This window comes from Channa argus, chromosome 11, assembly GCF_033026475.1.
Source record: "Channa argus isolate prfri chromosome 11, Channa argus male v1.0, whole genome shotgun sequence".
NCBI lineage: Eukaryota > Metazoa > Chordata > Actinopteri > Anabantiformes > Channidae > Channa > Channa argus.
The window spans coordinates 14,417,687-14,437,788 of NC_090207.1; the positions used below are offsets into that span (position 1 = coordinate 14,417,687).

General features: G+C 38.1%; 6 protein-coding genes and 1 non-coding gene across 10 annotated transcripts; 4 read left to right on the forward strand and 3 right to left on the reverse strand.

The window, feature by feature from the left end:
- The first annotated feature begins 1,156 nt into the window (after positions 1 to 1,156).
- On the forward strand, positions 1,157 to 7,747 carry usp30 (ubiquitin specific peptidase 30). Of its 2 annotated transcripts, none has more exons than XM_067519934.1 (13): positions 1,157 to 1,301; positions 2,841 to 2,950; positions 3,032 to 3,205; positions 3,282 to 3,385; positions 3,877 to 3,975; positions 4,239 to 4,284; positions 4,385 to 4,479; positions 4,573 to 4,632; positions 4,754 to 4,840; positions 5,010 to 5,090; positions 5,314 to 5,536; positions 5,609 to 5,717; positions 6,288 to 7,747. In XM_067519934.1, exons 1-13 carry the CDS (start codon positions 1,231 to 1,233, stop codon positions 6,538 to 6,540), a joined length of 1,512 nt encoding a protein of 503 aa, XP_067376035.1. In that variant the 5' UTR covers positions 1,157 to 1,230; the 3' UTR covers positions 6,541 to 7,747. The 2 variants fall into 2 exon arrangements, with proteins under 2 accessions (XP_067376035.1, XP_067376036.1); XM_067519935.1 differs by lacking the exon at positions 1,157 to 1,301 and adding an exon at positions 1,333 to 1,578.
- On the reverse strand, positions 7,739 to 10,851 carry alkbh2 (alkB homolog 2, alpha-ketoglutarate dependent dioxygenase). 2 transcript variants are annotated; one of them, XM_067519938.1, is made up of 4 exons: positions 10,713 to 10,851; positions 9,251 to 9,578; positions 8,974 to 9,172; positions 7,739 to 8,894 (listed from the first exon to the last, which is right to left on the reverse strand). In XM_067519938.1, exons 2-4 carry the CDS (start codon positions 9,528 to 9,530, stop codon positions 8,558 to 8,560), a joined length of 816 nt encoding a protein of 271 aa, XP_067376039.1. In that variant the 5' UTR covers positions 9,531 to 9,578; positions 10,713 to 10,851; the 3' UTR covers positions 7,739 to 8,557. The 2 variants fall into 2 exon arrangements, with proteins under 2 accessions (XP_067376039.1, XP_067376040.1); XM_067519939.1 differs by lacking the exon at positions 10,713 to 10,851 and adding an exon at positions 10,512 to 10,644.
- unga (uracil DNA glycosylase a) lies at positions 10,172 to 12,435 on the forward strand. Of its 2 annotated transcripts, XM_067519937.1 has the most exons (7): positions 10,172 to 10,414; positions 10,751 to 10,951; positions 11,050 to 11,145; positions 11,313 to 11,410; positions 11,543 to 11,631; positions 11,729 to 11,907; positions 12,013 to 12,435. In XM_067519937.1, the coding sequence occupies exons 1-7, from the start codon at positions 10,316 to 10,318 to the stop codon at positions 12,151 to 12,153; spliced, it is 903 nt and encodes a 300-aa protein (XP_067376038.1). In that variant the 5' UTR covers positions 10,172 to 10,315; the 3' UTR covers positions 12,154 to 12,435. The 2 variants fall into 2 exon arrangements, with proteins under 2 accessions (XP_067376038.1, XP_067376037.1); XM_067519936.1 differs by lacking the exon at positions 10,172 to 10,414 and having other exon boundaries at positions 10,567 to 10,951.
- Positions 12,436 to 13,540: 1,105 nt separating this feature from the next.
- Positions 13,541 to 16,194, forward strand: pxmp2 (peroxisomal membrane protein 2). Its single transcript, XM_067519942.1, has 5 exons — positions 13,541 to 13,740; positions 14,025 to 14,147; positions 14,353 to 14,515; positions 15,453 to 15,572; positions 15,678 to 16,194. Exons 1-5 carry the CDS (start codon positions 13,631 to 13,633, stop codon positions 15,744 to 15,746), a joined length of 585 nt encoding a protein of 194 aa, XP_067376043.1. The 5' UTR covers positions 13,541 to 13,630; the 3' UTR covers positions 15,747 to 16,194.
- isg15 (ISG15 ubiquitin like modifier) lies at positions 16,017 to 17,085 on the reverse strand. Its single transcript, XM_067519943.1, has 2 exons — positions 16,787 to 17,085; positions 16,017 to 16,698 (listed from the first exon to the last, which is right to left on the reverse strand). Exon 2 carries the CDS (start codon positions 16,684 to 16,686, stop codon positions 16,219 to 16,221), a length of 468 nt encoding a protein of 155 aa, XP_067376044.1. The 5' UTR covers positions 16,687 to 16,698; positions 16,787 to 17,085; the 3' UTR covers positions 16,017 to 16,218.
- A 140-nt stretch (positions 17,086 to 17,225) lies between these two features.
- gatc (glutamyl-tRNA amidotransferase subunit C) lies at positions 17,226 to 19,538 on the reverse strand. The gene is made up of 5 exons (XM_067519941.1): positions 19,169 to 19,538; positions 18,511 to 18,561; positions 17,885 to 18,054; positions 17,655 to 17,758; positions 17,226 to 17,568 (listed from the first exon to the last, which is right to left on the reverse strand). The coding sequence occupies exons 1-5, from the start codon at positions 19,367 to 19,369 to the stop codon at positions 17,507 to 17,509; spliced, it is 588 nt and encodes a 195-aa protein (XP_067376042.1). The 5' UTR covers positions 19,370 to 19,538; the 3' UTR covers positions 17,226 to 17,506.
- A 338-nt stretch (positions 19,539 to 19,876) lies between these two features.
- trnak-uuu (transfer RNA lysine (anticodon UUU)) lies at positions 19,877 to 19,949 on the forward strand. Its single transcript has one exon. It is a non-coding gene; the product is annotated as a tRNA-Lys (tRNA).
- Positions 19,950 to 20,102: the final 153 nt, after the last annotated feature.

A 20,102-nucleotide genomic window follows, 5' to 3' on the forward strand; every position in this document is an offset into this window, starting at 1 on the left:
AATCCGATTCTGTACAGTAGTAGTACTTTATTTAATAAAACCTTCCATCCAGTTCGATTTCTATAATGTAAGCCAAGCTGTCCATAACATCCAATAAAACGTTACATCATTATTACCCAATTTTAAAAAAGAGTAATAGATAAAAAACAAAAATACAATTAGACAAAAATAAAATGCCTAAAATTAGCTATAGGCTTTGCTCTAGTGGGAAATTTGTTGGATAACTGTGGATATTTCAGTTATAATCGATAAATTACAATAAAAACACAAATCTATCTCCTTGATTCTTGGGGCTACCGTTTTGTTTTGTGTGTGTGTTTCTAGTCTATAAAATATGGCCCCAATTATGATTGTTTGACACTGACTGCAATCATAAAAGTAAATTTTAGCAGACAAAAGACATATATATCTTGCCCATTATAACTACAATAAAATAAAACTAGCATGAATTGTGGGGAATTTTCACCAAATATATAAACATATTTTAGGTATATTTTTTTATGTATCTTTATTGGAAATACTAATCTGTGTTACTATTAATAGGCTAATAGTGTGTTTATTTAGTGTTTGGTCAGTGTCAGAAATGTCAAATACGTAACTCATCTACCATTTTAAACAACAAATATTCATAAACATACAATAATATAAAGTTTGGGAGAGATAAAAATCCATCCTTTGCAGTGATAACTTTCCTGGTTGTAAGTACACTCTACACCATGTACCTACCACCTTGTGACACTCCAAGGAGATGGCACCTAGGGGTGGTTAATCAGATTTTGTGGGTGACCAGTGTCACCCCTGGGTGTATAACTACCCGAGAGTGGTTTAAATCCGCTTTTTAAAAGCAGAGAACTCTGTATAATGTAAATGCTAAACGCTATTTAAAGTCCTTTAAAAGCGACAATATAAGCAACAAAAAAATCAACGTCTATATGGCCAATAATATTTTTACTGCGCTACTTGCATGTGTTTAAAAAACATTATAAGATCTTCGCTACATATTAATAACAAATAATTTAAATCAGAGCATTACTGAGCCCTACTAAGACATGATTTAAAGCAGAAATAATTAAAATATGACTGGAACTGCTATATTTTACTGAGAAATTCCACAAACATTCCACATGAAATGTGCACACGGAGGGGTGAGTGAGAACACATCGATCCTCTCGTTTGTGGGTCCGTCCTGAAACACGGCCCCACAGATAGAAGTTCCGCAATGAAAGCAGGATGTTGTGGTGCCGACCAGAAAGCTCTGATAAGCTTGTTGGCGAGTTCCTTGGCACTGGGCCCATTGTCAGGTAAAACGTCTCCACCTGGCAAACAACAGTAATGCCTTATTTAATTCACTGGACAGGAGTAATACGGGTCACGTCGCCGCTGTACGTTGGACCAAAGAGTAACATGCGCAGACAGAGGGGGAGACAGACAGACAAACACACATGAGTCTGGTTTAACCTGCCAGTTTCTTAGCCTGCTAACAAAGATACGCAGCTATGAGAAATTATACCTATATTCCAAGATACAAGTTTGGATATTTATTTAGGGGGGCTGAATAGCCACCATATTGTGTTATCGGTAAGTAGGCTAGAAATTGAACTAGCCTGTCTTGCTACAGTAAGCTAATTATAGTGTGAGCTGGTATTTGGTAATAACGTTGTGTGTGTGTGTGTGTGTGTGTGTGTGTGTATAGAGGGGTCGTCACTGGCCATGTTGCTTTGCTTAAAGTGATAATTGTTAGTGGGTAACAGAGTGTGGAGTCATGTTGTTTTTACCACAGACAGACTAATTGGATCAAGGGTCAGTGGATCATATGTTCATCTACGTTTACCCCTAGAGTGAACCCGGGGAAGCAAATGTTCCTTATTAATACCTAGTATACATGGCAGTTAGATTATTAGTGGGTACCTAGAAACCAGACTAAAGTTGAAATAGTAAGGTAATTGATTAATTAGTTTACTGACGAAGAAATCTAACAAACGTTGGTTTGTATTCCAAATTTTTGTTCTCATTCATTTAGATTGAATTGGGTTACTTATTGTTTTTGCCTGTGCTACTGAAAATTAATATGAGTCAGTTTAAAGGTGCTGCAAATTGAGAATGGTTTTGCCTGTCATGTGGCACAGCAGGTTTATGGCAGCAAGGCCTGATATCAATTTGGGTTCCGGTGATAAGTAAGAACATGAATGCTGACTTATTTTTGGGTTTAAATGTGTATTATTAACAGAAGTGACATCATACAGTAACAACAAAGAAAAAGAAAAATACTGTTTTGGGGCACTCAGGACTCCCTGAGAAAAACAATGCCAAAACAGTTTTTTAGCCCTTTATTCGAAATCCTATGTTAAGACAGAGCTATGCAACATCACACCTGTTGATAAAATCCGTGCAGTGCAGCAGTGAAACAAAAAAGGCAGGATAAAAATCATACACATAAAATGCACTCAGTTGCCAGATTGTTATGTACACCTAGATAAACCAGTGCAGCTTGTTACAACAGCCTTGCACTAAATTCTACCTTCATAAAGTTTGTGAGGTTCATTTTTGGTTAAACCACTTTAGAACTGTGTTAATTTCTTTTTTCAAGCTGTAGTTTGGAGCTGTTGGTACTGTATAGCATTATATCGAGAGATTTACTACATTTATTGTCAATGAGTATAGAAAAAACATTAGAAACCCATTTTATTAAAACTCAATTCATTATAATATCCCCAAAAAAGAGTTTTGAATGTTGTGCTTTGCTAACCCAATGCCTTCCTGTGTCCTCTAGCCTTTACCTATCTTATCTCTTTTGTGCATTTCCCTCCAAAATCTTCATTAACTGTATTTTATTTTTCTAGAAACAAGATGATAAAAAATTGGGGTGTCATTGGTGGGATAGCTGCTGCAATTGCAGCTGGAGTATATGTTTTGTGGGGCCCAATAACAGAGAGAAAGAAGAGAAAGAGAGGTAAGGATCAATATGACAATGTAATGCACTCATCGTACTGGTTATACTCAAGAAACTTAACACACACTTGTTTCCCTATAGGTATGGTTCCAGGCCTGTTAAACTTAGGCAATACCTGCTTCTTAAACTCTTTGCTTCAGGGTTTGGCAGCATGTCCGTCCTTTATTGGGTGGCTGGAGAAGTTTTCAGGTTCACCTATGATTCAGTCATGCAAAGACAACCAGCTCTCCACAACGCTGCTTCAGCTTCTCAAAGGTATATAAAAGCAGTTTATAGGAGCGTGCAGTGCTTATTCATGTTTTTGACGTGTAGGCGGTCCCTGTACTTACAGCTCTGTCCAGTGATGAGCCTGGAGAGGAAGATGTACTTGATGCTGGATCCCTCCTGGATGTACTCAGGCTGTATCGGTGGCACATCAGTTCATTTGAAGAGCAGGTTAGTCAAAGATGCTGTTGAGTGTCCTTTTTTAGTAATTCTACGTAAAATGTACAACCGGGGTCACCAACCTTTTTGAAACTGAGAGCTACTTCGTGGGTACCGATTAATGCGAAGGGCTACCAGTTTGATACACAGTTTTGAAATAACAAATTTGCTTAATTTACCTATAATTATATGTTATTTCTAATAATAATTACATTAATGATATGCATCAATGTGAAGACACGGATCATGTTAATGATTTCTCACAATAACTATCAAATGTGATTTAATAAAGAATGGCAACAAAAAAATTAGATGCAGCTCATTGGTAAGTGGTGCTATGGTGAGCTATTTTTAGAACAGGCCCACGGGCTACTCATGTGGTTCTTGGGGGCGACCTGGTGCCCACGGGCACCATGTTGGTGATCCCTGATGTACAGTATAGTGCACTTGTCTTATTAACAGCATCAACAGTTGTCTTTCTCTATTGCTTTTTCTCTTCTTAGGATGCACATGAACTTTTTCATGTTCTTACATCTTCTCTGGAGGAGGAGCGTGATCGTCAACCCAAAGTCACTCACTTGTTTGACATGCAGTCCCTTGAGGCAAGCTATCATCTACTACTTACATTGCCTCTAAAGCTGTACACAGAATTTCCTTGCATGTTGCATGTCTCTCCAGCGCTTTTCTGCAGTTCAGCAATTTGGAGCACATCTGTAGTGTAGAGAGAGGTTTTTTTTACTAAAATCTGCCTCCTTTAAAATCTCAATCTCAAACTATGAACCATAGCTATTTTTGTAGAAGTGCTGAGAATGACAAACCTAGTAGACCACTTCCAGTTATTCTCTATGTGTTTATTTTCTGTCAGAATCTCCCTGATCAAGATGAGAAAAATATGACCTGCAGAAGTCGAGGTACAGAGAAAAAAATATTGAGCCCAGAATGTTGAAACCACAAATAAATATATTTCCTCTGTTTTTATCATATATTTCCTCTGTATTTTTCATTTGGCAGCTCCTCTGCATCCAATTCCAAGTCCTTGGAAGTTTCACCATCCTTTTCATGGTCGTTTAACTAGTAACATGTCATGCAAGCGCTGTGAACAACAAGTGAGTTTGTTGGTTTTTGCCAATGAAGTTATTAAAAATTAAGTGTGAGTCACTTGATTGGCGATTTACGCCTCTTCTTTACTTGTTCCTTAGAGTCCAGTGCGGTATGACTCATTTGAGAGCCTTTCTCTGTCCATCCCATTACTTCAGTGGGTAAGAAAAGTAATCATAAAGACATGCATATTAATAACTAGTAATGCAGAATGAGCAGTAATTTTAAGATCAGTACTTATTGTGGTTTGTTTGTTGTAATTTAATCTGTATTGGTCCTCAGGGTCGACCTATCTCTTTAGATCAGTGTCTTCAGCATTTCATCTCCTCAGAAACCATCAAAGAAGTGGAGTGTGAAAACTGCACCAAGGTACATTCACTATGGTATTACTGTCTTGTCAATCTTCTGATAATATGTTTGTTAAATATGTAATTCAGCAAAGGTAGAAGGTCCTTCTGACAAATGTAGCATCAAGGTGTCTTTGTTAGTATTGATATTTAATTAATTTAAATTTCGGTTTTGGATTATTTCTCCTCAGCTTCAACATGGGACCAAAATCTTTGGGCAAGCTCTGGAAAGCCAGAGAACAACATTTGTGAAACAGTTAAAACTGGGAAAGGTAACTATTACTTACATCATATTAGTTAAATAGATTTTAATTGTTTGTTAGACAATCTGACAATTGGGTAAATACAACTAAATCTTGTGATTATCCAATTTAGATAGAAAAAGGTGATATGTGTAAAATGTTGGGTGGATCAACATGTCTTAGAGAACAGATGTTCTAAACTTGTATGTCCTGTTTTGTCCTATTAGCAAACTTCTCTGTTTAATGTCCCCAGCTCCCCCAGTGCCTCTGCATCCATTTACAGCGACTCACATGGTCCAGTGAAGGAACCCCCATCAAAAGACAGGAGCATGTACAATTCACTGAGTATCTGTCAATGGACCGCTACAAACACAACGCTTCCACACAGAAGAGCCAGCGGGCCAGGTGTGCTCCAAAGCCCACAAAGGCAGAAAATCCCGACAATGTTGTGGAGAAGCCCGTTGCAAATGGCATTGGTATGTTGTACTGTTGGTATGTTGTTGTTCATATTTAGTTTTCTTGTCATACATAATGCATTTGTTTTCCAGATGCAGAGTATCATAACAACAACAAACATTTAACAAATGGAACCTGTTCATCTGTATATCTTCACTCTCCTGGTGTGAACTCCCAGCTCAGCCTCACATATGACCACAGGTAAACTTAACATGTAACAAGGTGCAACAAGGAGCTATCGTTATCCTACTCAAGGTTAATTCATGCTGTGTCTAGTATGGTACCGGTGCAATAAGGTTCACCTGCAAAGTCCATGAGGGCTAAAATCTCTACAGATGTCTCAGCAGTTTCTTAGGCAGATTCTGTGCCACTTAAGACATACATGGATATGTCAAATCTGTCATCCTTGGTGCTCTTGTATAGATGCTATTTTTCAAGATTGCATATTTTAGTGATTCTGAAATATACATGATTGCTGAGAGAACAATGCATGGTGTTGTAGATTTGTCCCACCTATGGCATGAAAATGATGTGAATCACACCGTGGCCTTCAGGGTCAGCAGTTCTTAGCACATATATTAAACCGTGTTTTCAAACACAATTATTTAGGTACCACATGAGGAAATCTCTTTAAAAAAGTGTTCTTCCATCCACTAGAGGTCACAAACTTGGAAATTCTACATCAAGCAGACCTTTTATACTCACTCAAAAAACACTGTTAGTGTTTTCTTGGACACACATTGTCTTTGATCATAGAATCTTTTATTCCAGTTCTACAGAGTACCTTTTCCAGCTCATGGCTGTGCTGGTTCACCATGGTGACATGCACTCAGGACATTTTGTGACATACCGCCGCAGCCCCTCCTCACCTCGCAGCTCTACATACTTCAGCTCCCAGTGGCTATGGGTGTCAGACGACTTAGTACGAAAAGCCAGCATGCATGAGGTGCTGTCTTCCAATGCTTACATGCTCTTCTACGAGAGAGTCCGAAGACAGAACCCTGCTCTGTGCTTGGAGGAGTAAACAGAAACTCTTGGCTTACTTGCTGCACTTCCAAGCATAGTGTCACAGCTGTATGTGCCAGTAACAACAGTTACCAGAATGCAGATTATGACTTTTGACAACAAGGCCAGAGATGAAGGCCCTTCTACAGTTACTGTAGAGATGTTTATGCATCATAGATTGCACCTACATGTTGATCCATGAGTGGATGCTTATGTGATCCCGAGTTGGATGCTCTGAATCCCAAAGAATATGGAACTAAAAGTGTTCGGTAGAAGATCTTTGATCGTGTGAGCAACTTTTGTTTGACACACCGAACAATTTCTGTCATGCTACATTTGGCTTCTAGAGGACAAAAAGAGAACGTGCAAACATTAGAGTGGATTCTTAGGTAATATCTTTGCAGTACATTATTCATGTGTGACACTTTGTTGATTTTATTTAGGTGGTCAGTGGTGTTGACTCAGTTCTGTGGCATTTTTATAATGCTTTATTTTCTGGTGTTACATTTGAATGCAATATACTTTAAGGCATTCCTTATATTTTGCCCTCTGCCTGTACATTTACAGCCACAAACAGATGTAGCCGATTACAACTTCCTGGAGATGTTAATTGTTACATATTATAAGAAACGTAAAACAGGTAGATTTTCCCTTTGTCTGATTCTTTATTGTCTAATTTAATTTGCCTAATAATTCCCAACAGTCTTCATAAACTGTATTGGAAATATTTTAATTGACACAGTTCATAAGCTGCTGAATTGGATATTTTTATACTTCTAATAATCCTCACTCTGTCATGATTTGTACAGCTCCACAGGTGAGATTAAAGTGCCATGTTGTCTTTAATGCTTAAGATTTTTAATACATGAAACAATATATGATACAGGTAAACACACATTAAGGAATCTTCCAAATAATATCATGCATCAGATCCAGTTAGCGTGGTGTTGACAGTTTACCAGATTCATAATGATCTGCCCTCAGTTATTAAAGCTACAGTATGACTGCAGGTTTTGGCAGGTTATCTTGAGTACTTTTAAAAACATTTAACTGATAACTGCCATTTTGCTCTAACCAAACTAAGTGAAATTTAGAAATGGAATTGTGCGAAACCTCTCATTAAAGTCTGCAATTTGCACTTTGTATATTCATGTGAGATTGTATGTATTTGTTTGCAATCTGTAAAGGTGATTGTTTTCTGACATTAAACTTATAAAGCAAACGTGCACTTTGCAGTTTTATTTTTTACCTCTTGCTATTTTTGAGACATTCTGAGAATTATTTGTTAACTAAGCAGGCGTATGGTCTTCACTGAACTTCTATCGAAATAAGCAGTAAATATTTCGAAAGAAAAATAAAATACATTATTAAAGGGGTAAACACCCCTTAGTGCCAAAGGCAGAGACTGAATAGTCTTTATTTAGAGTCGGCTTTTCAAGACCATAAGTTGTGGTTGAAAACACTAGTGAGTGGACTTTGAGTTAAGGTCCTATTGTTAAACTATTTAAGTTCGAAAAGGACCATGGATGCTCAAGTAAGTTGTTGCAGTCCTTCCAAAAGCTTACTATGTACAGATAGATGCCTAGAGCCACACATACATTAATGGGTCAGCTGGACTCCTCCACTACATTTTAAACACATTCAAACCTAATTCTAAAACAGATTAATTTACATTTTGACCAGACACATGATCCTTTAGCTAGAATGCAAAAAATGACTTTTTTCTTTTTGAAAAAGAACAGATTTACTCCCTACATGTCAAAAACCAAATGTGCATGAATTATGTGAACTGTGCATTCCAATGCAACAAAGTAAAATGTAGCCTTCATTGTCTGCACTTTTTCAGAACTTTGGTTTAAAATAAAGTAGTTCCACAACTTTTGTAAAAAAAAAATGTGCTCTGTCTCTACGGTCCTTTGCCTTTTGCTGTCATTAATTACTCAAATTCAGTTGCCACATTAACAAACGCATTTTAGATTTGTAATATTGTTCCATATCCAAGGATGTCTGAAAAACAACACTCTTATACATAAGACTCACAAACACTTCTTGCTCTGTTTATTCCTCTTCTTATTATCCTGTAGGATGCGTCTAAAAGTGAGGTTAATTCGCGGTAAGAGGACCTTTTTACGTACAGGAAGGCTGTGGTACCAGAAAGTGTTGGTTGGTTGGTTCATAAGGAGCAGGCTTCCATGACCGAGCTCCATCTTCACAGGCTCAATGTGTCTGAAGTTCTGTTTTGCCCGAGTATCTCTGTGTCTGAAGATGAAATCTCGCGCAGCTCCTAGAGAGACCGATGCGATGGGACAGAGGGGATCTAGCTCCTTCTCATCATCCCGATGCTCACCCATGTGATCCTGCCCATCTTTGTACCTTGTAGGAGAAGAACTTTAGCAGAGAGTACTAATGCTAAACTGGGATCTTTAAGGTTGAAAAGTCATTCATTTCTCACCTATTGATCAAGACAAAGTTAAATGTGTGTCCTGTTGTTTTTGTAACAGCATCACGAATGTATTCCAAGGTTGGAGTCCACATGCAGGCTGAGCGCGTCACCCCAGAATAAGTATAAGTCAGAGCAGCGTCTCCGTATGTTGCCTGCTTCCTTGGTATATTGTACACTTTTCCAAAAACTTTGACTTTTGCTTCTTCTCCTGGAATAAAAATAGACAACTGTTCAACTATGTTGCAGCTTTTTGTCGTAATTATACAGAAAACAGTTAATATTTTACCTGTTGAATACATCACCTCATCCTCCAGTTTTTTGAAAAGGTAGTCTGCTTCCTCTTTAGAGAAGAGTAAAGCATAATCAACATCCAGTCCTTCTGCCTCTATTTTTTGCCATGGAACAGGATGAGCAAATTCTGCTACAGCTGTATATTCATCATCTGCATCCTCCTCTTCCTTTACCCTCACATCCTTCTCCAGTTTGCTTTTCTCCGATTGACTTCTGTTTAGTGTATCATTGTCCCAGGAGTGGTTACTCTGTCCCTGAATAACATAAGTTTCCATTACTTTGCTCTTGTCTGTGACCACAGTTTCCTGTGGTATTCTTGAGACCTATAGATAACGAAAAGAAGAAATAAATATTAAGATAGGTTTGTAGACTTAGACAACAGTGAAAGAAGCATCCTTGTTGTGGTCTGCCTTGTGGACTACTTACTGTATAAGTCTTCCATTTCGTAATTTGTATTTTGGGTTGAAATTATTGATGTTTATTTTTATTTTTTTTATAAATTCGGGGCATTAAGAAAAATGTATTCTGCGAATTATCGCAATTATCAATCAATGCTAACAACTCTATTGATTAATCAATTTAAGCTCAGAATGTTTAGATAAGACTTACAATTTGTACCAAATTGTCACACATAAGAGCCTGCAACCAAACGTTGTCTTTATATGATGAATAAATTATTTGATTATCAATAAGGTTATTGGCTAATATCTGGTTATAGTCGACTAGATTAACTAACCAATGGTAAGCTTCACAAACCCAAAGACTTTGAAATTAGGGGGGAAAGTATTCACAACGGAAATGTTTGCGCTTTTAAGCTGTTGTTGTATGCTATGTTCCGTAGCTTTCTACAAACTGTAGAAAACAACCTACAGCAGTTTGTCTTGAACAGCCCTCAGTTCATTAACATAACTCTGCTTTCGTCACTGTGTGTTGGCGCCGAATATTTTAATGGCCATTGTCGGAGTTTAGGGGTATTTCGTGGTGCTTAACGCGGTTTTACTAACAAATTTGTTACTTAATTAGTTTACGGCAGCTTTCCGTCAAAGTGTTTTTCAACAAAATGATCGGACAAAAAACTATTCATTCATTTTTTTCGCCAGTGTCGAAAAAGAGGATTTCAAAGGAGTTAAATGAATCTGAGGAGGCGGTGCAAGACTCGGTAAGTTTACTTCTGTTTTACTCTGTCAACTGCAGTTCCACTCACCTATCGCTCATAGTGTTGCACCACAGCGTGTTTAAGTTATGACTTTACTTACAGTATACTTGTAGTATTGAAATTCGTTTTATCGTTGTGAGCCCGCCACACGTCCAGCGTAATCTTAAGTTGGGTTCACAACCACCACTGCTCTTGATTGTTTTTCAAACTGGTGCTCATAGATACTTCAGCACGAGCATGTTTACACAAACATGTCAACGGCTCCTGAAGTTAATTCCGCCTCCAGCTTCACGTTTCTCACCTGCTCTGTATTATGCTCAATACACTAAAACTGTGCAGAAGAAGCTGAAGTCCTCAGCGGTGGAGCTCGCGCCGTCCACACCGCCTTCATGTCCTCTTTCCCCGGAGCAACTGGAGAGGATCGCCCGCAACAAGAAAGCGGCGCTGGAGAGACTCTCTGCCGCCGTAACGCCTCCAGGGTTTGGAGAGAGCTGGAGAAAAGGACTCTCGGCTGAGTTTGGAAAACCCTATTTCAAACAAGTATGGACCAAAAAAAAAAAACAAACAAAAAAAAAAAACTCGGTACTCTGTACATTGTCTCTCTGTGTGGTTTTAATAACGTTATATGTCTGTCGTAGTTGATGAATTTCGTTTCGGAAGAGAGGAAACGCCACACAGTGTACCCACCTGCTCAACACGTCTTCACCTGGACACAGATGTGTGATATCCAAGATGTAAGCAACACTAAGTAGCAAGCAATAAATACTGGTCGGCTGTATCCATCGGGTGTCAGACCGAATTTACCAACAGCAGAGAAAAAAGAAAAAAAATAGTTTACACTTTAATTGGACTTAGAATATTTGTCCAAGTTGCTTTACTGTATAACTGTGTCTCTTTCCAGGTCAAGGTGGTGATCCTTGGCCAGGATCCATATCATGGTCCTAACCAGGCCCATGGTTTGTGCTTTAGTGTTAAAAGACCAGTGCCTCCTCCACCCAGGTTTGGCACCTTGATTAACTCCTAGTAGTGAACTAGCCACGTTTCTTACCCAGACTCAGATAGTTCTAATAATATGTGTTCTAAAATCCATTTTGACATGTTCAACACATTCTGTACCTTTTTCATTTCCAGTTTGGAAAACATGTACAAGGAACTGATGTCGGACATTGAATCCTTTCAGCACCCTGGACATGGAGATCTGACAGGATGGGCCAAACAAGGTACATACAAAATGGCAGTGTGTTGAATGCTTAGACAGTTACACCACAAGGGAGCAGTCTGAACAGACCTACTGTCATCTGTGACCTCGCTTATCAGGTGTGTTGTTGCTCAATGCTGTGTTGACTGTCCGAGAACACCAGGCCAACTCCCACAAAGACAAAGGCTGGGAGACCTTCACTGATGCTGTGGTACAGTGGCTCAGCAACAACCTAGAAGGGCTTGTCTTCATGTTATGGGGGTCATATGCTCAGAAGAAAGGAGCTGCTATTAACAGGGTGGGTCTACACTACTGTTGTAATAAAGGCAGTTTCAGGAGAAGCATTTTGTTTTATTCATGCATCTAAGATTTTGTTAAAAATTTTTTACTTTTTTGTTTATAGACCCGCCACCATGTGCTGCAGGCTGTGCATCCCTCTCCCCTGTCTGCTCATCGCGGATTCTTTGGGTGCAGGCATTTCTCAAAAGCTAACGAGCTGCTGAACAAATCTGGAAAGTCTCCCATAAACTGGAAGGCACTTTAAGTATTGTTATTCATGTCAACTACTGTAACGTGTGACGATTAACTACAGACCAAAACCTACACATAAGCTTTCTCACTTTCCTGTTTCAGCAGCGGAGGCTTTTCTTTTTACAAAAAAGTTAATGTTGACATTTTGTTCTACAAACTCATTTTTTTAAAGCTTTTTTTTTCAAACTTTGTAAGAATGTTGACGTTGTAAATATGTTAGTTTACTTTTTTAGTTTGTTCATTAAGTTAGCTTTTTTAACTTGAATGTTGGTTCCATTAAAGTGTTTTCATAAGATTGAATGTAGCATGCTAAGTTTGTGTAGTGCTTTTAATTCTGCAAAATGCTCTGTTCTTCATACACACTGTATATGCTACACTCCACTCCATATTTTCCGAGGCATTTTAATGCCTGTTTTTTTTGAGTGCACCAAACCTCAGCAAAAATCAAACTACTCAGTCACAGGTGGTTAAATGAAGGGAAGGTGCTATGGATGCAGAAGTACATACCAAGGGAAATTTCAGTGACTGCAGATTTTTATACATTTAAATTAGCTTGTAGGTACCCAATCCTATCAAAATTCAATTCTTAGACAAAATGCTTTAACTTTTATTCCACAGTGCAACACATGTCTTATAAAAGTCAAAACTAGCTTGGAATAACTTTTATATGGAGCTGTAGGATTTATACTTATTATAATAAGCAATTCAACACTAGAAATACCAACACTAAATTAAACATTTAAACTATTTTGGCTCTTACATGGCTCCTAAAATATTCTATCAACAAGTATCTGACAAACAAAAATAAAAGTTTAAGGTTAGTTACTGCGCCAGAATCCAAAATATAAATAAATATGTACCTTAGTTTCAGGTAAATACTGAAAACTAGTTGGGTTCTTTCCATCAATACAAACACTAAATTAAACTTAAAGTTTGTTTTTGAAATTAGCAAAAGAACTAGTAAATCCAGATTTCAAATGCAGTGCAGTATCTGTTCTTATGAGTTTAATATCTGAAAAAAGTTGTTTGTCGTATGATGAAAAGATCCTTTGGGTTTTAGACTTGTTGAAAAAACAAGCAATACATTGGCTACATTTCTAATTGCATGTCAGACATTTTTTTTAATTATGAAATTTCATTTTAAAAAATAATTAGTAAAAAAATAACAGATTACTTGATGACAAATTGTAATTATCTTTTAGTACTTACCCAACGGGAGTTTGTGCTAGTGAACAATTTTAAATGCTAAAAGTAAATTTCTTAATTTTGTTACTACTATATAATTGACATGTTTTTAATGCTTCTTTCCAAGCCCCAATATTAAAAACCTTAAAGAAAAAAAAAGTCTTTTGACGTCGACGTAAAGGCGTGGCTCTAGCAGTGACGTGTTACGGTGACAGGAAGAGTTACCAGTTCCTTTTCAACTTCGCCCCGGTCAGTTTTGTTTGCAATGTAAAGTTTGTGCAGTTAAACAAGCCAAAGAAGTGACCATGCCTGTTCAGAGTGTGCCCGTCCGGGATGCGTCCATACATTTCCGTTTACTACAGCAGTATTTGTTTCTCCTGAAGAAGTATCCCATACTTACAAAATCTATAACGAGGTTCGTTTTACGGTTTGTTCACCCGACGGTTAGCGGAGGATGTGCAGCCTTGTTCTTGTTCTCTGCTGTGTTTCCTCAGCTATAGTCAAAACTGAAAAATCCTCATTTACTAAAGAGCTAAGATACATCGATGCAGCTTGTGAAGTTACTGTTTTCCGTGTTAATCTCTGGTATTTGTATCTTTATGACATTTCTGTATCTTTTTGTATTGATCAAGACTTTATTATTATTCTACCTGTTGCATACTGATGAAAGTTTGTATTTTTGCCTTTTGATATTTTCAGTGGGATCCTCTCAGCTTTAGGAAATATTCTGTCCCAGATTTTGGAGACCAGAAAAAAAGCCAGAAATGGAGGCCCCGTCAATGACATTGACACGCCAGGAGCTATACGTTATGCCATTTATGGGTAAGAGAACAGTGACCATGGACATGCTTTTAAAACCACGAGAACAGTGCGAAAAGGTTTAAAATACATAACCAATGTAATTATTGTTACTAGTATCTACAAAAGGAGCAAAAGCCACATTCCCTGTTATAGACTTTGTATCTAAAATTGTCCCCTTTTTCTACATCAGTGTGTATTTATTAATGTTTATTGTTGCCTGTTGCAGGTTGTTTATTACAGGACCTGTTAGCCATTATTTTTACCAGCTGATGGAGGTATGGATGCCCACCACAGATCCATACTGTATAGTCAAACGTCTCCTACTGGATCGGCTTATTTTTGCCCCCGGCTTTCTGCTCCTTTTCTACTTTGTTATGAACATCATGGAGGTGGGTCACCTGAGAATCAGCCCCATAGCTCTTCCATGTAGTTGGTCTGCTTACAGCACTAAAGACAGATTAAAAAAAAGATATCCCACTGTCCAAACAGTCAAAGTACATTGCACAACTGAGCTCTGATAACTTGTTGAACAGTTGACAGTAAAAATCACATGGCAGAGGTGAGAGGACAAATACAGACCACGTAGACCTACTTTGTTATAAAGGAGGCCACTTTATTAACTGCACCTGGACGATCTAAGGCAATTTATTAAGAAGTGGTTCTAATGTTTTGGCCCCATTCATCTTTTGAACAAAACATTGGAACTGCCTATTAATATAAAGCACTGCACCACCCACTACCCACTTATCACAAGAATAAACACAGTTACAATTATCATGTGACAGTTTCAACTTAAAAGTAAAAGGAAAATTTAGGGCAGAGCTGCTGTATGTGATTGAATTAGGTCGTACAGGTGTACCTAATGAAGTGGCCAGTGAGGGTATTACGTATTAGGGATCTATAAGGGATGCCACGTGACAATGTATTGCATGGTTTGCTTTACGGAGGGCTCGTTTAGATTTTATATTTAATATTTGTCCTTACAGTGTCAGATATCTATGTTACTCTTATTACTCCCTTCTAGAGAAAAAGAGTATTTCATTTTTTTAAGGTTCTCTAATAACAATCATGCATGGTTTGCTTTACGGAGGCCTCGTTTAGATTTGATATTTAATATTTGTCCTTACAGTGTCAGATATGTATGTTACTCTTATTACTCCCTTCTAGAGAAAAAGAGTATTTCATTTTTTCATATTCAGCCTGAATACAACCGTACTGTTTAACCCTGTGTCTTTCTCTATTCATTGCAGTAACTTTTACAGTTAGTCAAAGAACTAAGTGCAAAATGGCAAAATAAATATATTAATATCTTTCCAAACTTTTAAGGCTAAAGGGTGGGAAGACTTTGAAAACAAGATGAGAAAAAGTTATTGGACTGCTTTGAAGATGAATTGGAAAGTTTGGACTCCCTTCCAGTTCATCAATGTCAACTTTGTTCCTGTTCAGGTATAGACTGCATTCGACTGGCATCCTGTGGTGGAATTAATGAGTCACACACTGACACTAATGTTATTTCTCTCTACTGTATGTTGTCTCTGCTTTTGCTTTTAGTTCCGGGTGCTGTTTGCCAATTTTATCGCCTTGTTTTGGTATGCCTACCTTGCATCTGTGAGGAAATGAAGCCTCCCCGGATTTCTTCACAGAAAAGGAATCTGGAGAAAGTTACTTCATGGTGGCCTTGGCGAACTTGTCAGTACCAGAGAACTCCAGTGTACTACTGTTCCTGATCGACACTACTGTGTGATAATTTCACACACAGTAGCTCTTATGAAGCTTACTTAACTTAAACTATGCATTTTTTCTGTGTATGGTACAGGATACATTTCCGCCCCCTGAGCTATGTAACAGGAAATGTGAAAGATGTGATGAAAGGTGGCAGAGACATGTAAATTCACAATACTAATTTCATTTTATTCTTTTGAAAAAACGTAATATAAGCATTAACGAATACAGGTTATTAAAAAAACACAATTACATAATTATCCTAAACAAATAAATACCTATTATGTCATCTGAAATGATTTAATCTTCATTTATAGGTCTAATAAATAAAGAGTATTTTACGGTCTTTGGATATCACACATCTGTGTCCTCAGCCTCCTCTCAGACGGAGACACAGGTCGATGGTACTGTAAGCTTCGACCTGGTAGTCGGACAGTTTGCCGTCCCTCATCTCCCGACCTTGGTAAACGAGCCTCTGCTGGCTCACCGGGACCTTCTCTCTTTGCTCGACCCTGGCCTTGAAGCTCTGCACAGTCTCCTCAGGAGTTGTCTCGTAGGCGTTTGTCCTCCCTTTGTCGTTTTTGAGGAACACTTGAAAATTAGCGGGCTGGGTCACCAGTAGAGACACCGTGGAGCCGGACTGTAGTCCGTAGGATCCGACCGTCCGCGAGTCGTCGCTCAGGTCTATCCTCTGGCCGTTTACAAAGACTAGTTTCTGCTTGTGAGGGGGTTCTCCAAGTTGGGAGTAAATGAGATTTTTCAGTTCGCCCACTGTGTCTTCTGGATATACAGTCAGCGTATGGACTGTCCCATTCAGCATCTTGATGGTAATATCCATGGTTAAAATGGTCTGAAAGACAAAGTCAGTAATTTTAAAATCTACAAAGTCAAAATACTTTCCAACCTCGTAGAACTAAATTGCTGTTAAAGACTCCTACCTGTTCAGAAACAGCAAGGTCCTTCAGGAAACTCGGTTGGTAACCAAATGTTGTGAGAAGCAGCTGTGCCTGAGGTTTGAGCTCACCACTGTTTATATACACACACACGCTCTGCGTAGGATTCGTTTTCCCTTCTCATCCTTTATAACTTTCGCTTTCTATTCTCCAAACGTGACTCTGCAACAATGAGAACTTATATTTTGGTTTTGATCATGACACAAATCCAAAGCATGTTTATAATTCTTCCACCAAATATCCCAGTTTTAATCAGAGAATACACATCTGTATATGTTAATTACTAGTATTAGTACACTTGCAGGGGACTTTCAGAATTGTGTAGTTGCAATAAAAAAAGGCTCGATCCTTTTTATCAACCACTTGATTACTTGATGAACACGTTATAATTTTAAGCAACATTTCAAATAGTTTGCACAAAAGATGAAAAGATAAAACTTTATTTAAAGTAGGTATTAGAAAAAAAACTGGACTTGCCAAGATAACTAAATTCCAATCATGAGCAACTGCTCTGTGTTGACACACCTAATTCTCTTTTTTTAGAAAATGATACAGGCATATATTTTAACCATGGCTGTCAAATGAAAGTGATTTGTTTTTCCATTTATATAAGCATTTGGCCTCGGCCAACACTCCTGATGCAAACAAATAAATACATTAAATACAAACAAAGAAAATATAAACAAAAAAAAAAATCCATAAACATCAGAGCTCGGAGTGTTTGAGGATGGCAGCCCTCTCCTCCCTCTTTGGTAGAGGAATATTTCCTGTGGTAAAAAAATTAGAAATAGTCAAAGATCTTTACCATTAAAAAATAACAAGATTTAAAAAAACAAAACAAAACTTTTATTACCTGGTGGTGCTACAAAATATTCTTCAACTGTGTTTTTGGAGAGCTGCAGCAGTTCTTCAGCACAGTCCCCTTCCTTCACAGAGTCGTCTCTCAGGTATAATGCCCTGAGTAGATCAAATATTCCCACAGTCATACAGCAGGTTTCAGAAGAGTTTAAAATTGTGCTGCAGTTGTTGCTTATTTTTTGTAGGATTTTAAATTCAACTGATATGTCACTGCGTGAACCACACCTGTCCTCTAGAACTGAATCCATTGGTTCAACTCCTGATACGTCAACAACATGAAGCTGATCTGCAAATTGGATAGCTTTCTCCAAACAGGTCAGTCCCTGCTGGGTGCGGAAATCAACCAGTGCCAAGCGCTCAAGTTTGTCCACTAGGTCAGCAGTTATTTGGGCAGCCTGTAAAATGAGAGTCAGTGGTAAGAAGATGTGTGTCTGTGTTAACAATTACTTTAGCTGTAAATAATGTATCCACTGAATGAAGTCATTATGATTAACTTAAGACAACAAATATCATTATGATTCATGCATCATCATGTCTGACCTTTGGTCTTCACTAATCTAGGTCACTTAGTTTTGTAGACGTGATGGTGATTATGTCATACTGTCCTTTGTGTCACCGTTTCTCAGCTTCAGCTCAACAAGAGTTTGAGGACTGTGAATTTCCCCAACCCTCACTTACATTGGAAGCACAATAGCAGGATATTTAAAATGATATTTCAATGGTCAATATCACAATGTGGAATTACAGCAAGCAATGCCTGTTACGGTGTATACAAGGTCACTGGACAACTGTTTAAAACAAAGTTAAGGGATTGTTTTCAAAGTAATATCTGAAGGTCAATAGGGTACTACCATAGGAAGTTGGTCCTCTGGTACTGGTTGCCATGTTGCAACCTCTGGTACCTGTAAAAATCAAACCCCAAACGATATGAGTTACTATACAGACTTGGTGTGGAACAAATACAGTAGCTGTGAAATCACAGGAAAAATTATATATATATTTTTTTTCCATCTGTGCATCTCTGGCACCACTATGGACCACTGAGCAGTAGAAGTACCTCGATCCTCTACTCCAGTATGATTAGCACGGTGTAGAATTACTCCACATTGGTATACAAGTATTGACATTATAATATGCTTTTGACCATAATACCAAAAGTAAAAGTGCTTATTATGCACATTGGCAATTTATTGATGCATGAATGTGCACTCTAATGCATCACTAATGTAGCAGCTTATAATGTTGGATTAAAGTTTACTTACTTTATGTACTGCCAAGTGATAAGTAGTTGAATATATTCTATATTAAAAACTACGTCTGTACCTTAAGTAGAAAGTAAAGCTGATATCAAGTATTTTAGTGTAAGTACATTTACCTCTGAATTGTGGTCGGTTCTTCAGAACTGTACTTTAATACAACATGTACAAATGAAAATTGCTGGTGTTTTGCGTTTACTGCTGAATGAACACGCTCCACATATGAGAAAGTGACCACTGACCTTGCGCTTACCTTGGAGTTATGTGGCTGAGAGGCGAAGGGACGTCTTAGATGTGTGATGGGACTCTGCAGGCAGTTGTTTCTCCTTGTGGTGGATCTTTCCCTTTTTGTTCTGGAGTATAAATCGTTTGGTAACGGGATGGACCAAGGGCGAGTGACTGTCTGAAACACGCCACAGCACGTGCGTGCAGCACACAGGCTAAAGGCTGTCATTTTCAGCTCCGGTAGCGACCCAGCTTTGTGCTTAAAACTATAAAAGGAGCATTACATGTCCAAAAGTTCTGTAAATTACTACTAGTTTTGCACCAAACTACTTAGCTTACGTAACGTTAGCTAACGCTAGCTAAAGAGAGCTACTCCCCGGATGTTTATCCTCACTTACTTCCGTATTCGATTGTGTTTACGGAGAAGAGCAACTGACTTGCTTAAATTCATTTTTATTGTTAGGGTATCTTAAATATGAAAGGTGTATGTTATATGACATAGTGTTACTTAACCGCTTTCAACTAAATATCATAGTGATAACAAGATAAAAGCTAATTGCAAGACCGTCGTATTCCGTGTTAAATACTGCTATTGGGCGCAATATGGCACTAAGCCATGTAATAACGGTTTTTCATAACTTAGCGTTACTAATTGATGGGACTAACGACATACGACAACGACAGCTACCATCAATTACTTCCCATAAAATTACTGACGGAGGGTTTAAGTATGAGCGCCCGGATAGCTCAGTCGGTAGAGCATCAGACTTTTAATCTGAGGGTCCAGGGTTCAAGTCCCTGTTCGGGCGATATGTTTTGTTTCTGTTTACATTAAAGAAGGTGGTTTGTGACTGTTATTGACGCAAACAATTCTAAACTTTATTTACAGATGTTGGACTAAAAGAGCTGATGTTTAGGATCCAAGGCTAAAAAGTGTCAGTCTGAACATTGCATTCTGTGTT

Bases quoted from the DNA above. Each gene is read 5' to 3' on its own strand.
- unga (XM_067519936.1), top strand. From the start codon at position 10,649: ATGTTTACACAAACATGTCAACGGCTCCTGAAGTTAATTCCGCCTCCA. The intron at 11,146-11,312 runs GTAAGCAACACT...GTCTCTTTCCAG, and splicing joins AGATGTGTGATATCCAAGAT to GTCAAGGTGGTGATCCTTGG. The intron at 11,632-11,728 runs GTACATACAAAA...CTCGCTTATCAG, and splicing joins GACAGGATGGGCCAAACAAG to GTGTGTTGTTGCTCAATGCT.
- pxmp2 (XM_067519942.1), top strand. From the start codon at position 13,631: ATGCCTGTTCAGAGTGTGCCCGTCCGGGATGCGTCCATACATTTCCGT. The intron at 13,741-14,024 runs GTTCGTTTTACG...TGATATTTTCAG, and splicing joins CTTACAAAATCTATAACGAG to TGGGATCCTCTCAGCTTTAG. The intron at 14,148-14,352 runs GTAAGAGAACAG...TGCCTGTTGCAG, and splicing joins ATACGTTATGCCATTTATGG to GTTGTTTATTACAGGACCTG.
- isg15 (XM_067519943.1), bottom strand. From the start codon at position 16,686: ATGGATATTACCATCAAGATGCTGAATGGGACAGTCCATACGCTGACT.
- usp30 (XM_067519934.1), top strand. From the start codon at position 1,231: ATGTTGTGGTGCCGACCAGAAAGCTCTGATAAGCTTGTTGGCGAGTTC. The intron at 4,480-4,572 runs GTGAGTTTGTTG...CTTGTTCCTTAG, and splicing joins GCAAGCGCTGTGAACAACAA to AGTCCAGTGCGGTATGACTC. The intron at 5,091-5,313 runs GTAACTATTACT...TAATGTCCCCAG, and splicing joins AACAGTTAAAACTGGGAAAG to CTCCCCCAGTGCCTCTGCAT.
- alkbh2 (XM_067519938.1), bottom strand. From the start codon at position 9,530: ATGGAAACTTATGTTATTCAGGGACAGAGTAACCACTCCTGGGACAAT. The intron at 9,173-9,250 runs GTAAAATATTAA...TTTTTATTCCAG, and splicing joins TGAGGTGATGTATTCAACAG to GAGAAGAAGCAAAAGTCAAA. The intron at 8,895-8,973 runs GTGAGAAATGAA...TTCTCCTACAAG, and splicing joins AACTTTGTCTTGATCAATAG to GTACAAAGATGGGCAGGATC.
- gatc (XM_067519941.1), bottom strand. From the start codon at position 19,369: ATGACAGCCTTTAGCCTGTGTGCTGCACGCACGTGCTGTGGCGTGTTT. The intron at 18,055-18,510 runs GTAGTACCCTAT...CTCATTTTACAG, and splicing joins CAGAGGACCAACTTCCTATG to GCTGCCCAAATAACTGCTGA. The intron at 17,569-17,654 runs GTAATAAAAGTT...TTTTTACCACAG, and splicing joins ATATTTTGTAGCACCACCAG to GAAATATTCCTCTACCAAAG.